At 48.8% G+C, this 19791-nt stretch overlaps 1 protein-coding gene across 1 annotated transcript in view; it reads left to right on the forward strand.

The window, feature by feature from the left end:
• Nucleotides 1–19791, forward strand: part of SLC7A10 (solute carrier family 7 member 10) — a 139343-nt gene that overhangs the window by 87596 nt on the left and 31956 nt on the right. The window contains exons 4-7 of the mRNA XM_063945987.1: nucleotides 1818–1943; nucleotides 3732–3885; nucleotides 6081–6204; nucleotides 6310–6413. Of these exons, the coding sequence (XP_063802057.1) occupies nucleotides 1818–1943; nucleotides 3732–3885; nucleotides 6081–6204; nucleotides 6310–6413 (508 nt within the window). The remainder of the gene's footprint in view (nucleotides 1–1817; nucleotides 1944–3731; nucleotides 3886–6080; nucleotides 6205–6309; nucleotides 6414–19791) is intronic.

Here is a 19791-nt window from a genome sequence, read left to right on the forward strand (position 1 = left end):
AAAGTGCCCCATTTGGGCGCTCAAACGGCACTTTTCGCTATCGCGCCCAGCACTTTGGTCGGGTTTAGCGGCTTTATGTGGCTAAACCTGACCTTTATGGTGACGATCAGGGCATAAAAAAAAACGAAAAAGAAAAACAAACAATTGAATTGTGCCCCGCGATCTCCCGTTACTTTAGGCAGGAGATGGGGGGGCGCAAAACATTTGAATATCGCCCATAGTCTCTGTATATTATGCTACATAATATAAATAAGTGCTTCTTAATAATAATGAGCCTATGCTGTCTATAAAAACTATTACATTTACAATAATCCCCACTCCCCACCAGCCGCTTTAAAATGTTGTCTCCCACAAGCCGTGACCCCGACGCATTTTCTATGAATGCCACGCACTCATTCAAGAAGACATGAATATTACACGTAATGTATATGGATATAACACCTCCCACGCACACAAAAAAAAAGACACCATACCTGTATGCATAATTTTGGGAATACCTTTTCTTTTTCATCTCTTTATAGTCTTGTTACCCCGGCAAAGAGAAACTTATTTGCAAAGTCTGCACCTTAGCATCTGCGCCCTAAGACACTATCAGGCCTCGCACACAGTGCATGTATTCTGCATCACTACACTCAGCAGGCGCAGGGGGTGTGGTATGGAAGCTAGATAGTAACTAGGTCGACCACTATTGGTCGACAGTAACTAGGTCGACAGGGATGCTAGGTTGACAGGGTCTCTAGGTTGATATGTTCTAGGTTGACAGGTCAAAAGGTCGACATGAGTTTTTTATGGGGGGGTTTGTGTCGTTTTCTTCGTAGACTGATCGGGAACCCCAATTAGTGCACCGCGTCCCCTCGCATGGCTCGCTTCGCTCGAGCAGGTAACGGTTCCCAATTGTAGTCCACGTGGATCGTTAAGTATGAAAAGGTTAAAAAAATATAAAAAAAATCGTGAAAAACTCATGTCGACCTTTTGACCTGTCGACCTAGAACATGCCGACCTAGAGACCCTGTCGACCTAGTTAGTGTCGACCAAAGGTGGTTGACCTAGTTAGTGTCGACCTAGAGACCGGATCCCGTTTGGAGGGAGAACACGCAACAGTGACTGTCCTTTACCTGTGATTCCAATATTCACCACAAGGTGGCAGCCACAGGAAACAAATGCAAAGCTGAAAAACATTCCACCTACTTGTGTGTGTCTGTATATGACTAATCATGCATAGCTAGGCTTACCATACTATACCTTTAAACCAGGACACTCATGAATTACACAGGTTCTGGGGCTGGCTGACTTCAAGCCGGCATTTCACCTGGTTTTAAGCTGCCACAGAACCTGTGTAACACATGAGTGCCCCGGTTTAAAGGGATAGCATGATACAGTAAGCCAATGCATAGGTATCTCAGGATCCTGGGTGTGCCTCTATGGGTGGTCTTCAGTATGCCGGCTGTCGGGATCCCGGCGCACAGTATACCGGCGCCGGGATCCCGACAGCCGGCATGCCGACACTTATTCTCCCTCGTGGGGGTCCACGACCCCCCTGGAGGGAGAATAAAATAGTGTGCCCGCAGCGTGGCAAGCGCAGCGAGCCCGCAAGGGGCTCATTTGCGCTCACCACACTGTCTGTATGCCGGCGGTCGGGCTCCCGGCGCCGGTATGCTGGTCGCCGGGAGCCCGACCACCGGCATACCATACTACACCCGCCTCTATGACCGTTCCTGCTCAGTTATACCCCCGGCTGTGATACACCAGCTACAGTAAAGTCTGACGCTTAGCCCTGACACTTCCGCCCCTGGCCTGAACAGTCTCTTTTCTTGCAGTGCTCCTCACCTGGGTGAACAGCTCCAGTGTCCGGTGGGCGACGCGGATTCAGGACATATTCACCGCTGGAAAGCTCCTGGCGCTGGGGCTCATTATAGTGATTGGGTTCATGCAGATATTTAAAGGTACCAAACGTGTAGTTTCTGTGGTCTCATCAATAATATGGTTCCAGAATGTGAGTGTTCTCTGGCTACAGCTTGGGAGAAATGCTGATCGCTCAGAATCTGCAATATCCATCCTATGGACACTGCTGTGGACCCGTCCGATTCTGATTTGGAAGAAAAGCAGAAAAAGCAAATTACTGGAACAAACCACGTTGCAATGCAAGGGGATCAAATACTTTTATATTTTTTCTGTGCATGGTAAATACTGTCTACTTTTGCATGTAGCCCACACGTTAGACAGCTGTATTTTTACACTGCAATTTAGATTTAGGTTTGGACATATCCCACCCAAATCTCTGCACGTTACATCTGCCCCACCTGCAGTGCACAGTGCAGCATGGTTTTGCCCAAGTGCTCAGTTAATTGCTTTTTGTTTGCTTTACTTCCAAATCAGAATCCGGCCCGATATTCCTATTTTCCCTCTTTCATGTTGTCACATCATAATAACCATGTAAATTATTGTATAGACACCCTTCAGTCCATAAGTGCCGGCCACTGGGAGGCACTATATTCTGCCCTATCACCACTAATACCACCTACCACAGAAATCACTCCTATTACCATTGGATATGCCTTGTGACGGCATGAAGCTATTGCATAGTAATTAGTTGATGGTTTTACTCCCAACGATATGTTGGTGCACTTGCGCAGTGGGCAGCTGAAGTTTCCGCATGCGCAGAGAATGTACACAGCAGGGATGACATCATCAGCCATTGGGGTAGCTATCCGGGAAAAAGACAAACAAACATGCGATGGGGCAGTCATCAAAATTGTGTCTAGGGCACCAAATTGGTCAGGGCCGGCTCTGGATAAATAAGAAAATCCACTATCAGATGCGTGCTTAAAAAGTGACTTCATTTTCTATTTCATAATAATTTTCAATTCCACAAAACGTGAAAAAAAAAAACAACAACCCACCACACTTAAAGTGGATCTACCTGTATACCAGTGATCTCCAACCTGTAGCTCACGAGCTACCGGTAGCTCGCCGTAGTATTTTCGGGAGCTCACAGGGCGCACGGGCTTGGGCAGTCACTGGCACTCCTCCTCCCTTCATTTTCAATATGGTGCCTGCCGTCAGCCAATCAGTGCTCGTGGACCGGCAGTGGCGGCACCTGATTGGCTGCTGGACCGTGAGTTTTGATTGGCTCACTTACCGGCACCATATTTTAAATGCCCGCCCCTGCCGGTGACACTGTCACCCTCACCGCTCTCCGGACTTCACAGGAGAGACGCACGCTGCACTCTCCTCCCCTTCCGTCCCTCATACAGGAGGAGCAGCACCGGCGGCTGTAGAAGAAGCCAGCAAGGGTTAGCACTGTGTGGGGCACTGTATCGGACACTGCGAGGGGGGGGGGGGGGGGCATTTTAAATGGCACTGCAGGGGGAATTGTATCTGGCACTGCGGGGGGCATTGTATCTGACACTGCTGGGGGCATTGTATCTGACACTGGTGGGAGCATTGTATCTGGCACTGCTGGGGGGCATTATTTGTGTATCTGGCACTGCTGAGGGGCATTATTTGCGTATCTGGCACTACGCGGGGGTAGCATTACTTGCAGTTATGAGGCCACACCCACTTTTGTGAGGCCACACCAACTTTCGCAGGAACGAAACACGCATTGGTGGGAGGGGGTAGCTCCTTCAGGGGTTTTATTTTCCAAAAGTAGCTTACACCCCAATTAAGGTGGGAGACCACTGCTGTATACCATATCATAAAAAGTAATGCAAATATAACTTTTTCTACAGGAAACTACGAAGAGTTAAAACCGAGTAATGCATTCAATTTCTGGATGACCCCCACGGTGGGGCAGCTAGCCCTAGCCTTCTTGCAAGGATCTTTTGCATTCAGCGGTTGGAACTTCCTGAATTATGTCACAGAAGAACTAGTTGATCCCCGACGGTGAGTAGAACATACCCCTCATTCTATATTCATTGCTTTTTAAGTGGCGCACAGGCGCAAGTCACCGGAGACCCCCACTCCAGCCCCTAACTGATGAAGTTTTCATTTTTACATTAACTATTCAGAAGAAAACTGGATCTATAGAATGAATATTTTATATAAAGTGCTCCTTATGCATTCCGCCGCTCATATTTTTTTAAATTATATTAATTTCATTTGAAGTCACGGTGAGGTGGCGGCGTAAAATGAGGGAATTGTGTACAACACGGAGGTCAACTTCCACATCAATCTTCCTGCAGCTTTGAAATGAGTTTATGCAAAAGTTTAGTCTTTCTCTTTCGTAATCCAACGTATCCTACCGGTAACAGTCAGTGACTCTCAGACTGCTGACAAGCTTCTGCAAGTGCGCACTGCAACGTTCTTCATGACGAAACTTGGAACGTTACGTCTGTATACAGAGAAATTCTATTACTATACTGCGGGCTAGTCGCTAAGACGATTCAGGCTCCCTTACACTAACTTCCCTTATGACTTATTTCTTACCAGTTAATTATATTGGGGTCGATTCAATTCGGCAACAGATGAATAGTGCCGGGAATTAGCTCCCGACGCTATTCAATTCAACTCAAGTTAAGTTGGCGAATGCCCGTTATCTCCGACTTAACAGGTAGTTTTGTCGGGAGAACGGACATTCTCTGACTTAACTACCCGCGGCGATGCTGATTGCCGACAGAATCATCCTCGCGCTGGCCGTGCGGCAGCACTTTTGTCGGTTTTCTTCTCTCACCCCCTGGGGGTGAGAGAAGAATTCCCGACAATTGTGGGTAACTAGTAGCTAAATTGAATAACGTCGGGAGCTAATTCCCGGCGCTATTCATCTGTTGCCGAATTTAATCGACCCCATAGTATTATGAATTATGCCGGGAAAGTTATAAGTCTTTGGTTAACAAAAAAAAACATCTGAGGAATTATCTTCGATTGCGGCTCACCTGTACGGTCAAAACGAATACTCTGAGCTGACAGTCTTATATTGTTCTGGATATTGTCCTGATACACCCATCCTTTTATTGTGCAAAACACGTGGCATGGCATGAATTAGATGCTTCTGTGCCCGGTAGCGATACCCTTACGTTAGGACTAATTGCTGAATGTAGAATCATAGCTGCAGTCAAAGTCACTTATAGGGCTCAATTCAATTAAACCAGGAGTTTGGTCGCGAGAACGGGCGTTCTCCTACTTAAGTGTGTGGCGTGACGCTGTTTGCGCCGCGCTAAAGGCAGAAAACAGCGTCGCACCAGGAGGGGATGCAAGCAGAAATCCTCTGGTCAGGCATAACAGTGCGCTCAATTGAATAGCTTCAGGACCTCCTTCCTATTCCGCTATTCATATGGCGCTGAATTGAATTGATCCCATAGTGTACTTGGCACTTATGATTAATATTTTTGTCTCAATGCATTTGGCATAAAGTGGCAGATTAAGCACAACGCTGCGTGGTGCACTACATGGCACAGCTCACTTGTAATGGTCCTCAGTCTTTTGCCTTTTTACCCAGGTTAGCGCCCGAGTCGCACATCGCTGCTGCATGCAATGTCAGTGCCCAGGATGCATTGTACAGTTGTCACATTGGTGATGCGAATAAGACGCAGACTCGCTAACAAAGCGCTGTGGCGGTATGCATGGAATTACTAATATTGGGCCTAATTCAGAGTTTGCGATTGCGTTCGCAATGAGGATTCAGTCGCAAAGTGATTGACAGGAAGTGACCGTTTGGGGGTGGTAACATGGCGTTAGCGACGAGTTTTTGTAAAAATGCAGGCGGTGTCATGGCCGTTTACGGGGCGTGCATGCAATGCCAGCTGCGTGCTCCTGCATGCAAAAACATGGTGCCTGCGTGACTACCGCTGCGTCTAGTCTGCATAGCCGTAGACTTACTCGTGCAGTCAATGTTTAACGTTCTTGCGTATAGGCTGCGTATGTAAACGCAAATTGTTGCGTTGGCTCCGGTGGACATCTATTTTAATTTCTATGTGCGGCAGCTTCACTTGCTAAATTAGCAGTGGCGTAGCATAGAAAATCGCAATTGCAATAGCGTACAGCTGTGACTTACGCCCATTGATAAAATATACAGCATTATTACTTTTTACCTTGTGATCAGGCACTGCTTCGGTTACGATCATTCTCTATTTTCCGTTTAGGAATCTACCTCGTGCCATATACATCTCCATTCCGCTGGTGACGTTCGTCTATACGTTCACCAACATCGCTTACTTCACAGCCATGACTCCTGAAGAGCTGATGTCCTCCAATGCCGTGGCAGTTGTAAGTAGACGCGTTTCGCCACCCAGGTGTCGGACATTCTGTGCTGTGCCCCACCTCATATATATATATATATTTCAGCCTCTTTCCCCCCTTCTGTTACTTTAGACATTTGGTGAAAAGCTACTGGGCTATTTTTCCTGGATCATGCCAGTCTCAGTAGCACTGTCCACATTCGGAGGGATTAATGGATATCTCTTTACCTCATCCAGGTTCGGGGGAGTATGGCTCTAACATTGTAGATTTAGCATCTAACATCTCTTCCTGTGCAATCAATAGTAACCCTGCAATCAGCATAACTACTCTACGACTTGTGATTTCAGAGGGGCGACTTGTGCTGGGTTATATATATATATACTCGCAGGAGTGTGGACATTAGGGGTTATTCCGAGTTGATCGCTCGCTAGCTACTTTTCTCTAACGTCCTAAGTGGATGCTGGGGACTCCGTAAGGACCATGGGGAATAGCGGCTCCGCAGGAGACTGGGCACAAAGTAAAAAGCTTTAGGACTACCTGGTGTGCACTGGCTCCTCCCCCTATGACCCTCCTCCAAGCCTCAGTTAAGATTTTGTGCCCGAACGAGAAGGGTGCAATCTAGGTGGCTCTCCTGAGCTGCTTAGAGAAAAAGTTTAAAGTAGGTTTTTTACTTTCAGTGAGACCTGCTGGCAACAGGCTCACTGCATCGAGGGACTAAGGGGAGAAGAAGCGAACTCACCAGCGTGCAGAGTGGATTGGGCTTCTTAGGCTACTGGACATTAGCTCCAGAGGGACGATCACAGGCCCAGCCATGGATGGGTCCCGGAGCTGCGCCGCCGTCCCCCTTACAGAGCCAGAAGACTGAAGAGTCCGGAAAATCGGCGGCAGAAGACGTCCTGTCTTCATTAAGGTAGCGCACAGCACCGCAGCTGTGCGCCATTGCTCTCAGCACACTTCACACTCCGGTCACTGAGGGTGCAGGGCGCTGGGGGGGGGCGCCCTGAGACGCAATAGAAATACCTTTTTTTGGCTAAAAATACATCACATATAGCTCCTGGGCTATATGGATGTATTTAACCCCTGCCTAAATTACAATAAAAAAGCGGGAGAAAGGCCGCCGAAAAGGGGGCGGAGCCTATCTCCTCAGCACACTGGCGCCATTTTTTCCTCACAGCTCCGTTGGAGGAAGGCTCCCTGACTCTCCCCTGCAGTCCTGCACTACAGAAACAGGGTAAAACAAGAGAGGGGGGGCATAAAATTGGCATATAAAGATATACAGCAGCTATATTAGGGAAAAACACTTATATAAGGTTATCCCTGTATATATATAGCGCTCTGGTGTGTGCTGGCAAACTCTCCCTCTGTCTCCCCAAAGGGCTAGTGGGGTCCTGTCCTCTATCAGAGCATTCCCTGTGTGTGTGCGGTGTGTCGGTACGTTGTGTCGACATGTATGAGGAGGAAAATGGTGTGGAGGCGGAGCAATTGCCTGTGTTAGTGATGTCACCCTCTAGGGAGTCGACACCTGACTGGATGATCTTATGGAAAGAATTACGTGATAGTGTCAGCACTTTACAAAAGTCTGTTGACGACATGAGACAGCCGGATAATCAGTTAATACAGGCGTCTCAAACACCGTCAGGGGCTCAAAAGCGCCCGTTACATCAGGTCGATACAGACACGGACACTGACTCCAGTGTCGACGGTGAAGAAACAAACGTATTTTCCAGTAGGGCCACACGTTACATGATCACGGCAATGAAGGAGGTTTTGAACATTTCTGATACTACAAGTACCACAAAAAAGGGTATTATGTGGGGTGTGAAAAAAACTACCCGTAGTTTTTCCTGAATCAGATGAATTAAATGAGGTGTGTGATGAAGCGTGGGTTTCCCCCGATAAAAAACTGCTAATTTCTAAAAAATTATTGGCATTATACCCTTTCCCGCCAGAGGTTAGGGCGCGCTGGGAAACACCCCCTAGGGTGGATAAGGCGCTCACACGCTTATCAAAACAAGTGGCGTTACCGTCTCCTGATACGGCCGCCCTCAAGGAACCAGCTGATAGGAAGCTGGAAAATGTCCTAAAAAGTATATACACACACATACTGGTATTATACTGCGACCAGCAATCGCCTCAGCCTGGATGTGCAGTGCTGGGGTGGCTTGGTCGGATTCCCTGACTGAAAATATTGATACCCTGGACAGGGACAATATATTATTGACTATAGAGCGTTTAAAAGATGCGTTTCTATATATGCGAGATGCACAGAGGGATATTTGCACTCTGGCATCAAGAGTAAGTGCGATGTCCATTTCTGCCAGAAGAGGATTATGGACGCGACAGTGGTCAGGGGATGCGGATTCCAAACGGCATATGGAAGTATTGCCGTATAAAGGGGAGGAGTTATTTGGGGTCGGTCTATCGGACTTGGTGACCACGGCAACGGCCGGGAAATCCACCTTTTTACCCCAAGTCACCTCGCAGCAGAAAAAGATACCGTCTTTTCAGGCTCAGTCCTTTCGTCCCCATAAGGGCAAGCGGGCAAAAGGCCACTCATATCTGCCCCGGGCCAGAGGAAGGGGAAAAAGACTGCAGCAGACAGCCTCTTCCCACGAACAGAAGCCCTCCCCCGCTTCTGCCAAGTCCTCAGCATGACGCTGGGGCCTTACAAGCGGACTCAGGCACGGTGGGGGCCCGTCTCAAGATTTTCAGCGCGCAGTGGGCTCACTCGCAAGTGGACCCCTGGATCCTGCAGGTAGTATCTCAGGGGTACAAATTGGAATTCGAGACGTCTCCCCCTCGCCGGTTCCTGAAGTCTGCTTTACCAACGTCTCCCCCCGACAGGGAGGCGATATTGGAAGCCATTCACAAGCTGTATTCCCAGCAGGTGATAATCAAGGTACCCCTCCTACAACAGGGAAAGGGGTATTATTCCACGCTGTTTGTGGTACCGAAGCCGGACGGCTCGGTGAGACCCATTTTAAATCTGAAATCCTTGAACACTTACATAAGAAGGTTCAAGTTCAAGATGGAGTCACTCAGAGCAGTGATAGCGAACCTGGAAGAAGGGGACTATATGGTGTCTCTGGACATCTGTCACAACTGAGGGCCTGAGCTGACGGAAGGCAGCCTCAGTTGTAGGGGCTGAGATGTACCGGAACTTGGGAGGTTGTATCAGACCCCTGGACATGTAAGTAACATGAAGAGAAACCGCCCGAAGGCGTGACCACGACAACTTGAGTAAAAGTCAATGATATTTATTTATGACAAACTCCATGCATCACAGAAGCAGTAAAAAGTAACATAAAAATCAGCAGAGAAATAATAATACAGTTCCTGGGTACTACAGGGTGGCAGGGGCCACAGAGCTCTGGTGGTATGAGACAGTTCTTATTATCTGCAAGTTGGAAAGTCCTTACCAGGCTCAACTGTAGCAATGAGGAAAGCCCAGGGTCGTACCAGCTGGTGTTCCAGGGAAAGCTGGACTGCTGTAGATAAAATGCTGCTGTGGGTACTGGTTAGAACCAGACAGGTGTTGGCACGGAGTGGATACTGGCTGGAACCAGTTAAATAATAAATAAAGCTTGAGAGCGATGCAATGTAGATGAAATGTAGAATTTGAGAGCGGAGAAATAATAATACCGGTGGAGAGTGGTAAACTGCAGAAAGGACACCGGCCCTTTAAGAGAAGCTGTACACTGCTGGAAGCTAAGCTGGAAGCAGGTGATGTTGTAGCTGGAAACAGGTGAGTCCAGAATGGATCGGAGAGTCAGGCTACACCGCAGATGGAATGCTGGTGCGGGTCTCTATAGCAGAAGTCTGGAGACAGGAGCTGGAACCTGGAAGACATTCACAGAAGAGAGACAAACTGGAACTAGGTTTGACAACCAAAGCACTGACGCCTTCCTTGCTCAGGCACAACCTATTTATACCTGCAGCAAGGAAGGCATTGGCTAGGCAATTATGCAAATTAATAATACTGACAACGGATTGGTAGGAATGATCAGCTGACAGAATCCAAGATGGCTGCGCCCATGCAGACACTTGGAGGGAAGTTTGGATTGTAATACATGTGGTCTGGAAAACAGTAATGGCGGCGCCGGCCACCGGAGACAGGAGACGCCAGGCTGACAGATGCACATCCGACCACGCGGACACAGCGGAGGCCGCGGCTGACGTAATCGCCACTCTGAATGCAGAAGCTCAGGGACGGCGGCGGAGGCCGCGGGAGACGCCATGCCAGATGTATAAGGCGTTACTGTGACTGCGTCCAGAGAGACAGGAGAGGATGCGGGAATGTGCACATCAGGATAACAGATGGGATCCGGTCCTGGAGCGCTGAGCCAGCCTTAGGAGGCATCTGATAGGTAAGAAATGGCGTCCAGATACCCGGATCGTGACAGCACCCCCCCCTTTAGGAGTGGCCCCAGGACACTTCTTTGGCTTTTGAGGAAACTTGGAATGGAATCTCCGGACCAAGGCAGGAGCATGGACATCAGAAGCATTGGTCCATGAACGTTCCTCAGGGCCATAACCCTTCCAGTCAATAAGATACTGAAGTTGACCGTAACGGTGACGTGAGTCCAGGATCTTGGCTACTTCATACTCAATGCCTCGTTGAGTTTGGACTTTCGGAGTTGGAGGAAGTGAGGAATGAAACCGATTCAAGATTAGCGGTTTCAACAGGGAAACATGGAATGTCCTGGGTATCTTTAAGAAGGGAGGCAACTGGAGTCTGTAAGCAACAGGATTGATGACTTGATCAATTTTAAAAGGACCGATGTAGCGAGGTGCAAACTTCATACTGGGAACTCTTAACCTCAAATTCTTCGTGGATAACCATACCCGATCACCCACCTTGAGAGCAGGAACTGCTCGACGCTTCTTATCCGCAAACTTCTTGTACCTGAACGATGCCTTGAGCAGAGCTGATCGTACGCTCTTCCAGATATTGGCAAACTGATGCAAGGTGATATCCACTGAGGGAACAGAAGTTGCTGGAAGCGGTTGGAACTCAGGGACTTTAGGGTGGAATCCAAAGTTGGTGAAGAATGGTGTTGAAGAAGATGAAGAATGATACTGGTTGTTATGACAGAACTCGGCCCAGGGAAGTAATTGAACCCAGTCATCTTGAGAGGAGGACACATAGATGCGGAGGAAGGACTCCAAGTCCTGATTCACCCTCTCAGTTTGACCATTGGTCTGAGGATGGTAAGCCGTGGAAAACTTTAGCTTGACTTGGAGGGCTTGACATAAACTTCGCCAGAATTTGGCTGTGAATTGAACTCCTCGATCTGAGATAATTTCTTCTGGAAGACCGTGGAGTCGAAAGATCTCTTGTATGAATACTTGAGCCAACTTGGAAGCTGACGGAAGACCGGTGAGAGGAATGAAGTGTGCCATCTTGGTGAACCGGTCAACTACCACCCAGATGGTATTAAACTTGTTGCACATGGGCAAATCTGTAATAAAATCCATCGACAAATGGGTCCATGGTCGACGGGGAACAGATAGTGGAACCAGTTGCCCCGCAGGCGACTGGCGGGATACTTTATGTTGAGCACACTTTGGGCAAGATGCAATAAACTCCAAAACGTCCTTTTTCAGAGTTGGCCACCAATAAGACCTAGAGATAAACTCCAGGGTTTTTTGGATACCTGTATGTCCGGCAAAGCGGGAAGCATGGGCCCAATGCATGGGCTTCTTCCTTAGTGTCGGTTTCACAAAACTTTTCCCTGATGGGGGCGTAGAGTCCATCCCTACCGTGGAGAATGCCAACGGATTTATAATAGGATGCTTGTCTGAAGACTCTGACTCATTTTCTTGCTCCCATGAGCGGGAAAGGGCATCGGCCTTGCGATTCTGAGAGCCCGGACAGAACTGGAGTTTAAAGTCGAACCTGGAAAAAAAAGTGCCCATCTGGCCTGACGAGGGTTGAGACATTGTGCGCCTTTCAGATATAGAAGGTTCTTGTGGTCTGTCAGGATGGTGATTGAATGAGAAGCTCCCTCCAACAGATATCTCTACTCCTCTAGAGCGAGCTTGATGGCTAGCAACTCCTGGTCGCCAATGGCATAGTTGCGCTCCGCTGGGGAGAACTTCCGTGAGAAGAAACTGCAAGGATGTAAATGGCCATCTTTAGCCCTCTGAGATAACACCGCTCCTACTCCAACGGAGGAGGCATCCACCTCTAGGATGAAAGGAGAGTCGATGTCAGGCTGTTTCAGGACAGGCGCAGAGATGAACCTCTGTTTTAAAAGATGAAAAGCTTGCATGGCTTCCTCAGACCACTTGGACGGGTTAGCACCCTTCTTGGTGAAAGCAGTAATAGGCGCCACAATGGTGGAAAAGTCTCGTATAAACTTTCGGTAATAATTGGCGAACCCTAAGAACCTCTGGACCCCTTTGAGGGTTAAGGGTACCGGCCAATTCTGGATTGCTTGTAGTTTCTCAGGATCCATCTCTAGTCCGGAACCGGACACAATGTACCCTAGAAACGGAATGGACTTGACTTCAAAGACGCATTTCTCTAATTTGCAATAGAGATGATTGACACGGAGACGGGACAGAACCTCCTTTACCCAAAAACGATGTTCCTCTAAATTGTTGGCAAAAATGAGGATATCGTCTAGATAGACCACGACATGACGGTATAGAATGTCTCTGAAGATCTCATTGACGAAATGCTGGAAGACAGCTGGAGCATTGCTCAATCCGAAGGGCATGACGAGGTACTCATAATGACCGTCACGGGTGTTAAATGCGGTCTTCCACTCATCACCCTCACGGATCCGGATGAGATTGTATGCACCTCTCAAGTCCAGCTTTGTAAAGATGGTAGCTCCGCTAACTCTGTCAAAGAGCTCAGTAATCAGGGGTAAAGGATAGCGGTTCTTAATGGTAATGTCGTTCAAACCTCTGTAGTCGATGCACGGCCGCAGACCACCATCTTTCTTTTTTACAAAAAGAAGCCTGCGCCGGCTGGAGAAGAAGAAGGTCGAATGAACCCCTTTGCTAGGTTCTCTTTAATGTATTCCTCCATAGAATGCGTCTCGGGCAGAGACAACGGATAAGTTCGGCCTCGAGGTGGAACCTTCCCTGGAACGAGATCAATCGGGCAGTCCCATTCTCTATGAGGAGGAAGGATATCAGCAGAAGCTTTACTGAACACATCCGTGAAATCTTGATATGGAGGAGGTGGAACATCAGACGACCTGGGGGAGGAAGAACAGACAGGCAACACTTTAAACAAACATGTCTCAGCACAGGAGGGACCCCATGCCAGGATTTGCGTAGTCGTCCAATCAATTGTAGGATTGTGAAGACGGAGCCATGGAAGGCCCAGGACCACAGGATGTGTGGCTCTTGGAATCACTAAAAGTGAAATAAGTTCGGAATGAAGAACTCCCACTCTCAGACGAACTGGTAGAGTCCTTAGAGCAATAACTGTATCAAAAATTTTACTGCCATCCACGGCAGTTAAGGAAAAGGAGGAAGGAAGTCTCTCGGTGGGTAGGGACCACCGTTTAACATAGGCTTCGGTAATAAAGTTCCCAGCTGCTCCGGAATCCAGGAGGGCAATGACGTTCTGATAACGTTGAGCAACTTGAAGCGAGACTGGGAGATTACAATCTTGAGGAGATGGAGAGGAGATCATTACTCCTAGCCGGCCCTCTCCTTGACGAGCTAGGACTTGGAGTCCCGGACGTTTGGGACAGGCATTAATGGTGTGAGACGGAGCTGCACAATAAAGACAGAGAGACTCGGAGAGACGTCTTCGGCGCTCAGCAGGAGTTAAACGGGAACGGCCAATTTGCATGGGTTCATCTTTAGTTGGTGACAGTTGGCGAGGAGGAGGAGCAGAAGATTTTGGAGCAGATGATCTTCCACGCTCAGTTGCTCTCTCTCTGAAACGTAAGTCAACTTTTGTACAAAGTGAGATTAGATCATCTAACTTGGAGGGTAAGTCTCTGGTAGCTAACTCATCTTTAATACGCTCGGATAAACCATGCCAGAATGCAGCATACAGGGCCTCGTCGTTCCATGCCAGTTCAGATGCCAGGATCTGGAACTGTATAAGATATTGTCCTACAGTATGTGATCCCTGGCGTAAACGGAGAATCTCAGACGAAGCTGAAGTTACCCGGCCTGGCTCGTCGAAGATGCGCCTGAATGTTGACACGAATGCAGTGTAAGAAGATAGCAGGGTGTCGGACCTCTCCCATAACGGTGATGCCCAGTCAAGGGCTGAGCCACTGAGAAGTGAGATGATGTAGGCAATTTTTGTACGGTCACTGGGAAAATTGCCAGGTTGTAGCTCAAACTGAATCTCACCCTGGTTGAGAAATCCCCTGCAGAATCTTGGAGATCCGTCAAATTTTGCTGGCGTTGGAAGATGAAGACGTGGAGCAGAAATGGGTAAGGTGGGTGGGGTTATAACTGGAGTCACTGTGGTTGACGCACCAGAAGCGCCTGATCCACGGAGAGTTGTCTGAATCCCATCCAGCCGAGTAGAGAGATCCTGGAGACAGCGGATGATGTGGCCCTGTGCAGCCTCCTGATGTTCTAGTCGGGCTGCCAGTTCTTGCATCGGCCTGGTCGCTTGATCCTGGTCTCCGGCTGGATTCATTAGGTCAGTGCTTACTGTCACAACTGAGGGCCTGAGCTGACGGAAGGCAGCCTCAGTTGTAGGGGCTGAGATGTACCGGAACCTGGGAGGTTGTATCAGACCCCTGGACATGTAAGTAACATGAAGAGAAACCGCCCAAAGGCGTGACCACGACAACTTGAGTAAAAGTCAATGATATTTATTTATGACAAACTCCATGCATCACAGAAGCAGTAAAAAGTAACATAAAAATCAGCAGAGAAATAATAATACAGTTCCTGGGTACTACAGGGTGGCAGGGGCCACAGAGCTCTGGTGGTATGAGACAGTTCTTATTATCTGCAAGTTGGAAAGTCCTTACCAGGCTCAACTGTAGCAATGAGGAAAGCCCAGGGTCGTACCAGCTGGTGTTCCAGGGAAAGCTGGACTGCTGTAGATAAAATGCTGCTGTGGGTACTGGTTAGAACCAGACAGGTGTTGGCACGGAGTGGATACTGGCTGGAACCAGTTAAATAATAAAGCTTGAGAGCGATGCAATGTAGATGAAATGTAGAATTTGAGAGCGGAGAAATAATAATACCGGTGGAGAGTGGTAAACTGCAGAAAGGACACCGGCCCTTTAAGAGAAGCTGTACACTGCTGGAAGCTAAGCTGGAAGCAGGTGATGTTGTAGCTGGAAACAGGTGAGTCCAGAATGGATCGGAGAGTCAGGCTACACCGCAGATGGAATGCTGGTGCGGGTCTCTATAGCAGAAGTCTGGAGACAGGAGCTGGAACCTGGAAGACATTCACAGAAGAGAGACAAACTGGAACTAGGTTTGACAACCAAAGCACTGACGCCTTCCTTGCTCAGGCACAACCTATTTATACCTGCAGCAAGGAAGGCATTGGCTAGGCAATTATGCAAATTAATAATACTGACAACGGATTGGTAGGAATGATCAGCTGACAGAATCCAAGATGGCTGCGCCCATGCAGACACTTGGAGGGAAGTTTGGATTGTAATCCATGTGGTCTGGAAAACAGTAATGGCGGCGCCGGCCACCGGAGACAGGCCAGGCTGACAGATGCACATCCGACCACGCGGACACAGCGGAGGCCGCGGCTGACGTAATCGCCACTCTGAATGCAGAAGCTCAGGGACGGCGGCGGAGGCCGCGGGAGACGCCATGCCAGATGTATAAGGCGTTACTGTGACTGCGTCCAGAGAGACAGGAGAGGATGCGGGAATGTGCACATCAGGATAACAGATGGGATCCGGTCCTGGAGCGCTGAGCCAGCCTTAGGAGGCATCTGATAGGTAAGAAATGGCGTCCAGATACCCGGATCGTGACAACATCAAGGATGCTTACCTCCATGTCCCAATTTGCCCTTCTCACCAAGGGTACCTCAGGTTTGTGGTACAGAACTGTCATTATCAGTTTCAGACGCTGCCGTTTGGATTGTCCACGGCACCCCGGGTCTTTACCAAGGTAATGGCCGAAATGATGATTCTTCTTCGAAGAAAAGGCGTCTTAATTATCCCTTACTTGGACGATCTCCTGATAAGGGCAAGGTCCAGAGAACAGTTAGAGGTCGGAGTAGCACTATCTCAAATAGTACTACGACAGCACGGTTGGATTCTAAATATTCCAAAATCGCAGCTGATTCCGACGACACGTCTGCTGTTCCTAGGGATGATTCTGGACACAGTACAGAAAAAGGTGTTTCTCCCGGAGGAGAAAGCCAGGGAGTTATCCGACCTAGTCAGGAACCTCCTAAGACCAGGCCAGGTGTCAGTGCATCAATGCACAAAGGTCCTGGGAAAGATGGTGGCTTCTTACGAAGCGATTCCATTCGGCAGATTCCACTTTTCAGTGGGATCTGCTGGACAAATGGTCCGGATCGCATCTTCAAATGCATCAGCGGATAACCCTGTCTCCAAGGACAAGGGTGTCTCTCCTGTGGTGGTTACAGAGTGCTCATCTCCTAGAGGGCCGCAGATTCGGCATTCAGGATTGGGTCCTAGTGACCACGGATGCCAGCCTGAGAGGCTGGGGAGCAGTCACACAGGGAAGAAATTTCCAGGGCTTGTGGTCAAGCATGGAAACGTCACTTCACATAAATATCCTGGAACTAAGGGCCATTTACAATGCCCTAAGTCAGGCAAGGCCTCTGCTTCAGGGTCAGTCGGTGTTGATCCAGTCGGACAACATCACGGCAGTCGCCCACGTAAACAGACAGGGCGGCACAAGAAGCAGGAGGGCAATGACGGAAGTTGCAAGGATTCTTCGCTGGGCGGAAAATCATGTGATAGCACTGTCAGCAGTGTTCATTCCGGGAGTGGACAACTGGGAAGCAGACTTCCTCGGCAGACACGATCTCCACCCGGGGGAGTGGGGACTTCACCCAGAAGTCTTCCACATGATTGTGAACCGTTGGGAAAAACCAAAGGTGGACATGATGGCGTCCCGCCTCAACAAAAAACTGGACAGATATTGCGCCAGGTCAAGGGACCCTCAGGCAATAGCTGTGGACGCTCTGGTAACACCGTGGGTGTACCGATCAGTGTATGTGTTCCCTCCTCTGCCTCTCATACCCAAGGTATTGAGAATCATAAGAAGGAGAGGAGTAAAGACTATACTCGTGGCTCCGGATTGGCCAAGAAGGACTTGGTACCCGGAACTTCAAGAGATGCTCACGGAAGACCCGTGGCCTCTACCTCTAAGAAAGGACCTGCTCCAGCAGGGACCATGTCTGTTTCAAGACTTACCGCGGCTGCGTTTGACGGCATGGCGGTTGAACGCCGGATCCTGAAGGAAAAAGGCATTCCGGATGAAGTCATCCCTACCCTGATCAAAGCCAGGAAGGATGTAACTGTGCAACATTATCACCGTATTTGGCGTAAATATGTTGCGTGGTGTGAGGCCAGGAAGGCCCCTACAGAGGAATTTCAACTGGGTCGTTTCCTGCATTTCCTGCAAACAGGACTGTCTATGGGCCTAAAATTAGGGTCCATTAAGGTTCAAATTTCGGCCCTGTCAATATTCTTCCAAAAAGAACTAGCTTCAGTTCCTGAAGTTCAGACGTTTGTCAAGGGGGTACTGCATATACAGCCTCCTTTTGTGCCTCCAGTGGCACCTTGGGATCTCAATGTAGTTTTGGGATTCCTAAAATCACATTGGTTTGAACCACTCACCACTGTGGACTTAAAATATCTCACATGGAAAGTGGTAATGATGTTAGCCCTGGCTTCAGCCAGGCGTGTATCAGAATTGGCGGCTTTATCCTATAAAAGCCCTTACCTAATTTTTCATACGGATAGGGCAGAATTGAGGACTCGGCCTCAATTTCTTCCTAAGGTGGTTTCAGCATTTCACTTAAACCAGCCTATTGTGGTGCCTGCGGCTACTAGGGACTTGGAGGATTCCAAGTTGCTAGACGTAGTCAGGGCCCTTAAAATATATGTTTCCAGGACGGCTGGAGTCAGAAAATCTGACTCGCTGTTTATCCTGTATGCACCCAACAAGCTGGGTGCTCCTGCTTCTAAGCAGACGATTGCTCGTTGGATTTGTAGTACAATTCAGCTTGCACATTCTGTGGCAGGCCTGCCACAGCCAAAATCTGTAAAAGCCCATTCCACACGGAAAGTGGGCTCATCTTGGGCGGCTGCCCGAGGGGTCTCGGCTTTACAACTTTGCCGAGCAGCTACTTGGTCAGGGGCAAACACGTTTGCTAAATTCTACAAATTTGATACCCTGGCTGAGAAGGACCTGGAGTTCTCTCATTCGGTGCTGCAGAGTCATCCGCACTCTCCCGCCCGTTTGGGAGCTTTGGTATAATCCCCATGGTCCTTACGGAGTCCCCAGCATCCACTTAGGACGTTAGAGAAAATAAGAATTTACTTACCGATAATTCTATTTCTCATAGTCCGTAGTGGATGCTGGGCGCCCATCCCAAGTGCGGATTGTCTGCAATACTTGTACATAGTTATTGTTACAAAAATCGGGTTATTATTGTTGTGAGCCATCTTTCAGAAGCTCCTCTGTTATCATGCTGTTAACTGGGTTCAGATCACAGGTTGTACGGTGTGATTGGTGTGGCTGGTTTGAGTCTTACCCGGGATTCAAAATCCTTCCTTATTGTGTACGCTCGTCCGGGCACAGTATCCTAACTGAGGCTTGGAGGAGGGTCATAGGGGGAGGAGCCAGTGCACACCAGGTAGTCCTAAAGCTTTTTACTTTGTGCCCAGTCTCCTGCGGAGCCGCTATTCCCCATGGTCCTTACGGAGTCCCCAGCATCCACTACGGACTATGAGAAATAGAATTATCGGTAAGTAAATTCTTATTTTAGCAGCCGTGCAAACGCATTGTCGCTGCCCACTGGGGAGTGTATTTTCGCTTTGCAGAAGTGCGAATGCTTGTGCAGCAGAGCGCCTGCAAAATCTATTTGTGCAAAACAAGACCAGCCCTCTAGTTACTCTTCGTGTGCGTTGATTCTAACGACGGAGGGACGGCTTTTGACGTCACACACCCGCCCAGCGTTCGCCCAGCCACGCCTGCGTTTTCTCCGACACGCCTGTGTTTTTCTAGGCACTCCCTAAAAACGGTCGGTTGACACCCAGAAACGCCCACTTCATGTCAATCTTTCTGCGTTCGGCCGTGCGACTGACAGCTTCGCTAGAACCTGTGCAAAACCACAAAGGACTTTGTACCCGTACGTCGCGCGTGCGCATTGCGGTGCATACGCATGCGCAGAAATGCCGATTTTTAGCCTGATTGCTACGCAGCGAACAACGGCAGCTAGCGATCAACTCGTAATGACCCCCAATGTCTGGGGTCAGCACTTGTGGGACAGCAACAGGAAATAAATAGGATTAGACAGAAGCGGGAAAACAAAACACGTGACACTAGTGTAACACGCTTTGCAAATGTCCTATGAAGTGTGGGGCCAAGGAACAGTTGTGAGCTCCTTGTAAAATAGAATATTGCCCCCTACTGGTGCACATTAGGTAGTTCATGCCGTGT

The sequence above is a fragment of the Pseudophryne corroboree genome, chromosome 11 (genome assembly GCF_028390025.1).
Source record: "Pseudophryne corroboree isolate aPseCor3 chromosome 11, aPseCor3.hap2, whole genome shotgun sequence".
Lineage (NCBI taxonomy): Eukaryota > Metazoa > Chordata > Amphibia > Anura > Myobatrachidae > Pseudophryne > Pseudophryne corroboree.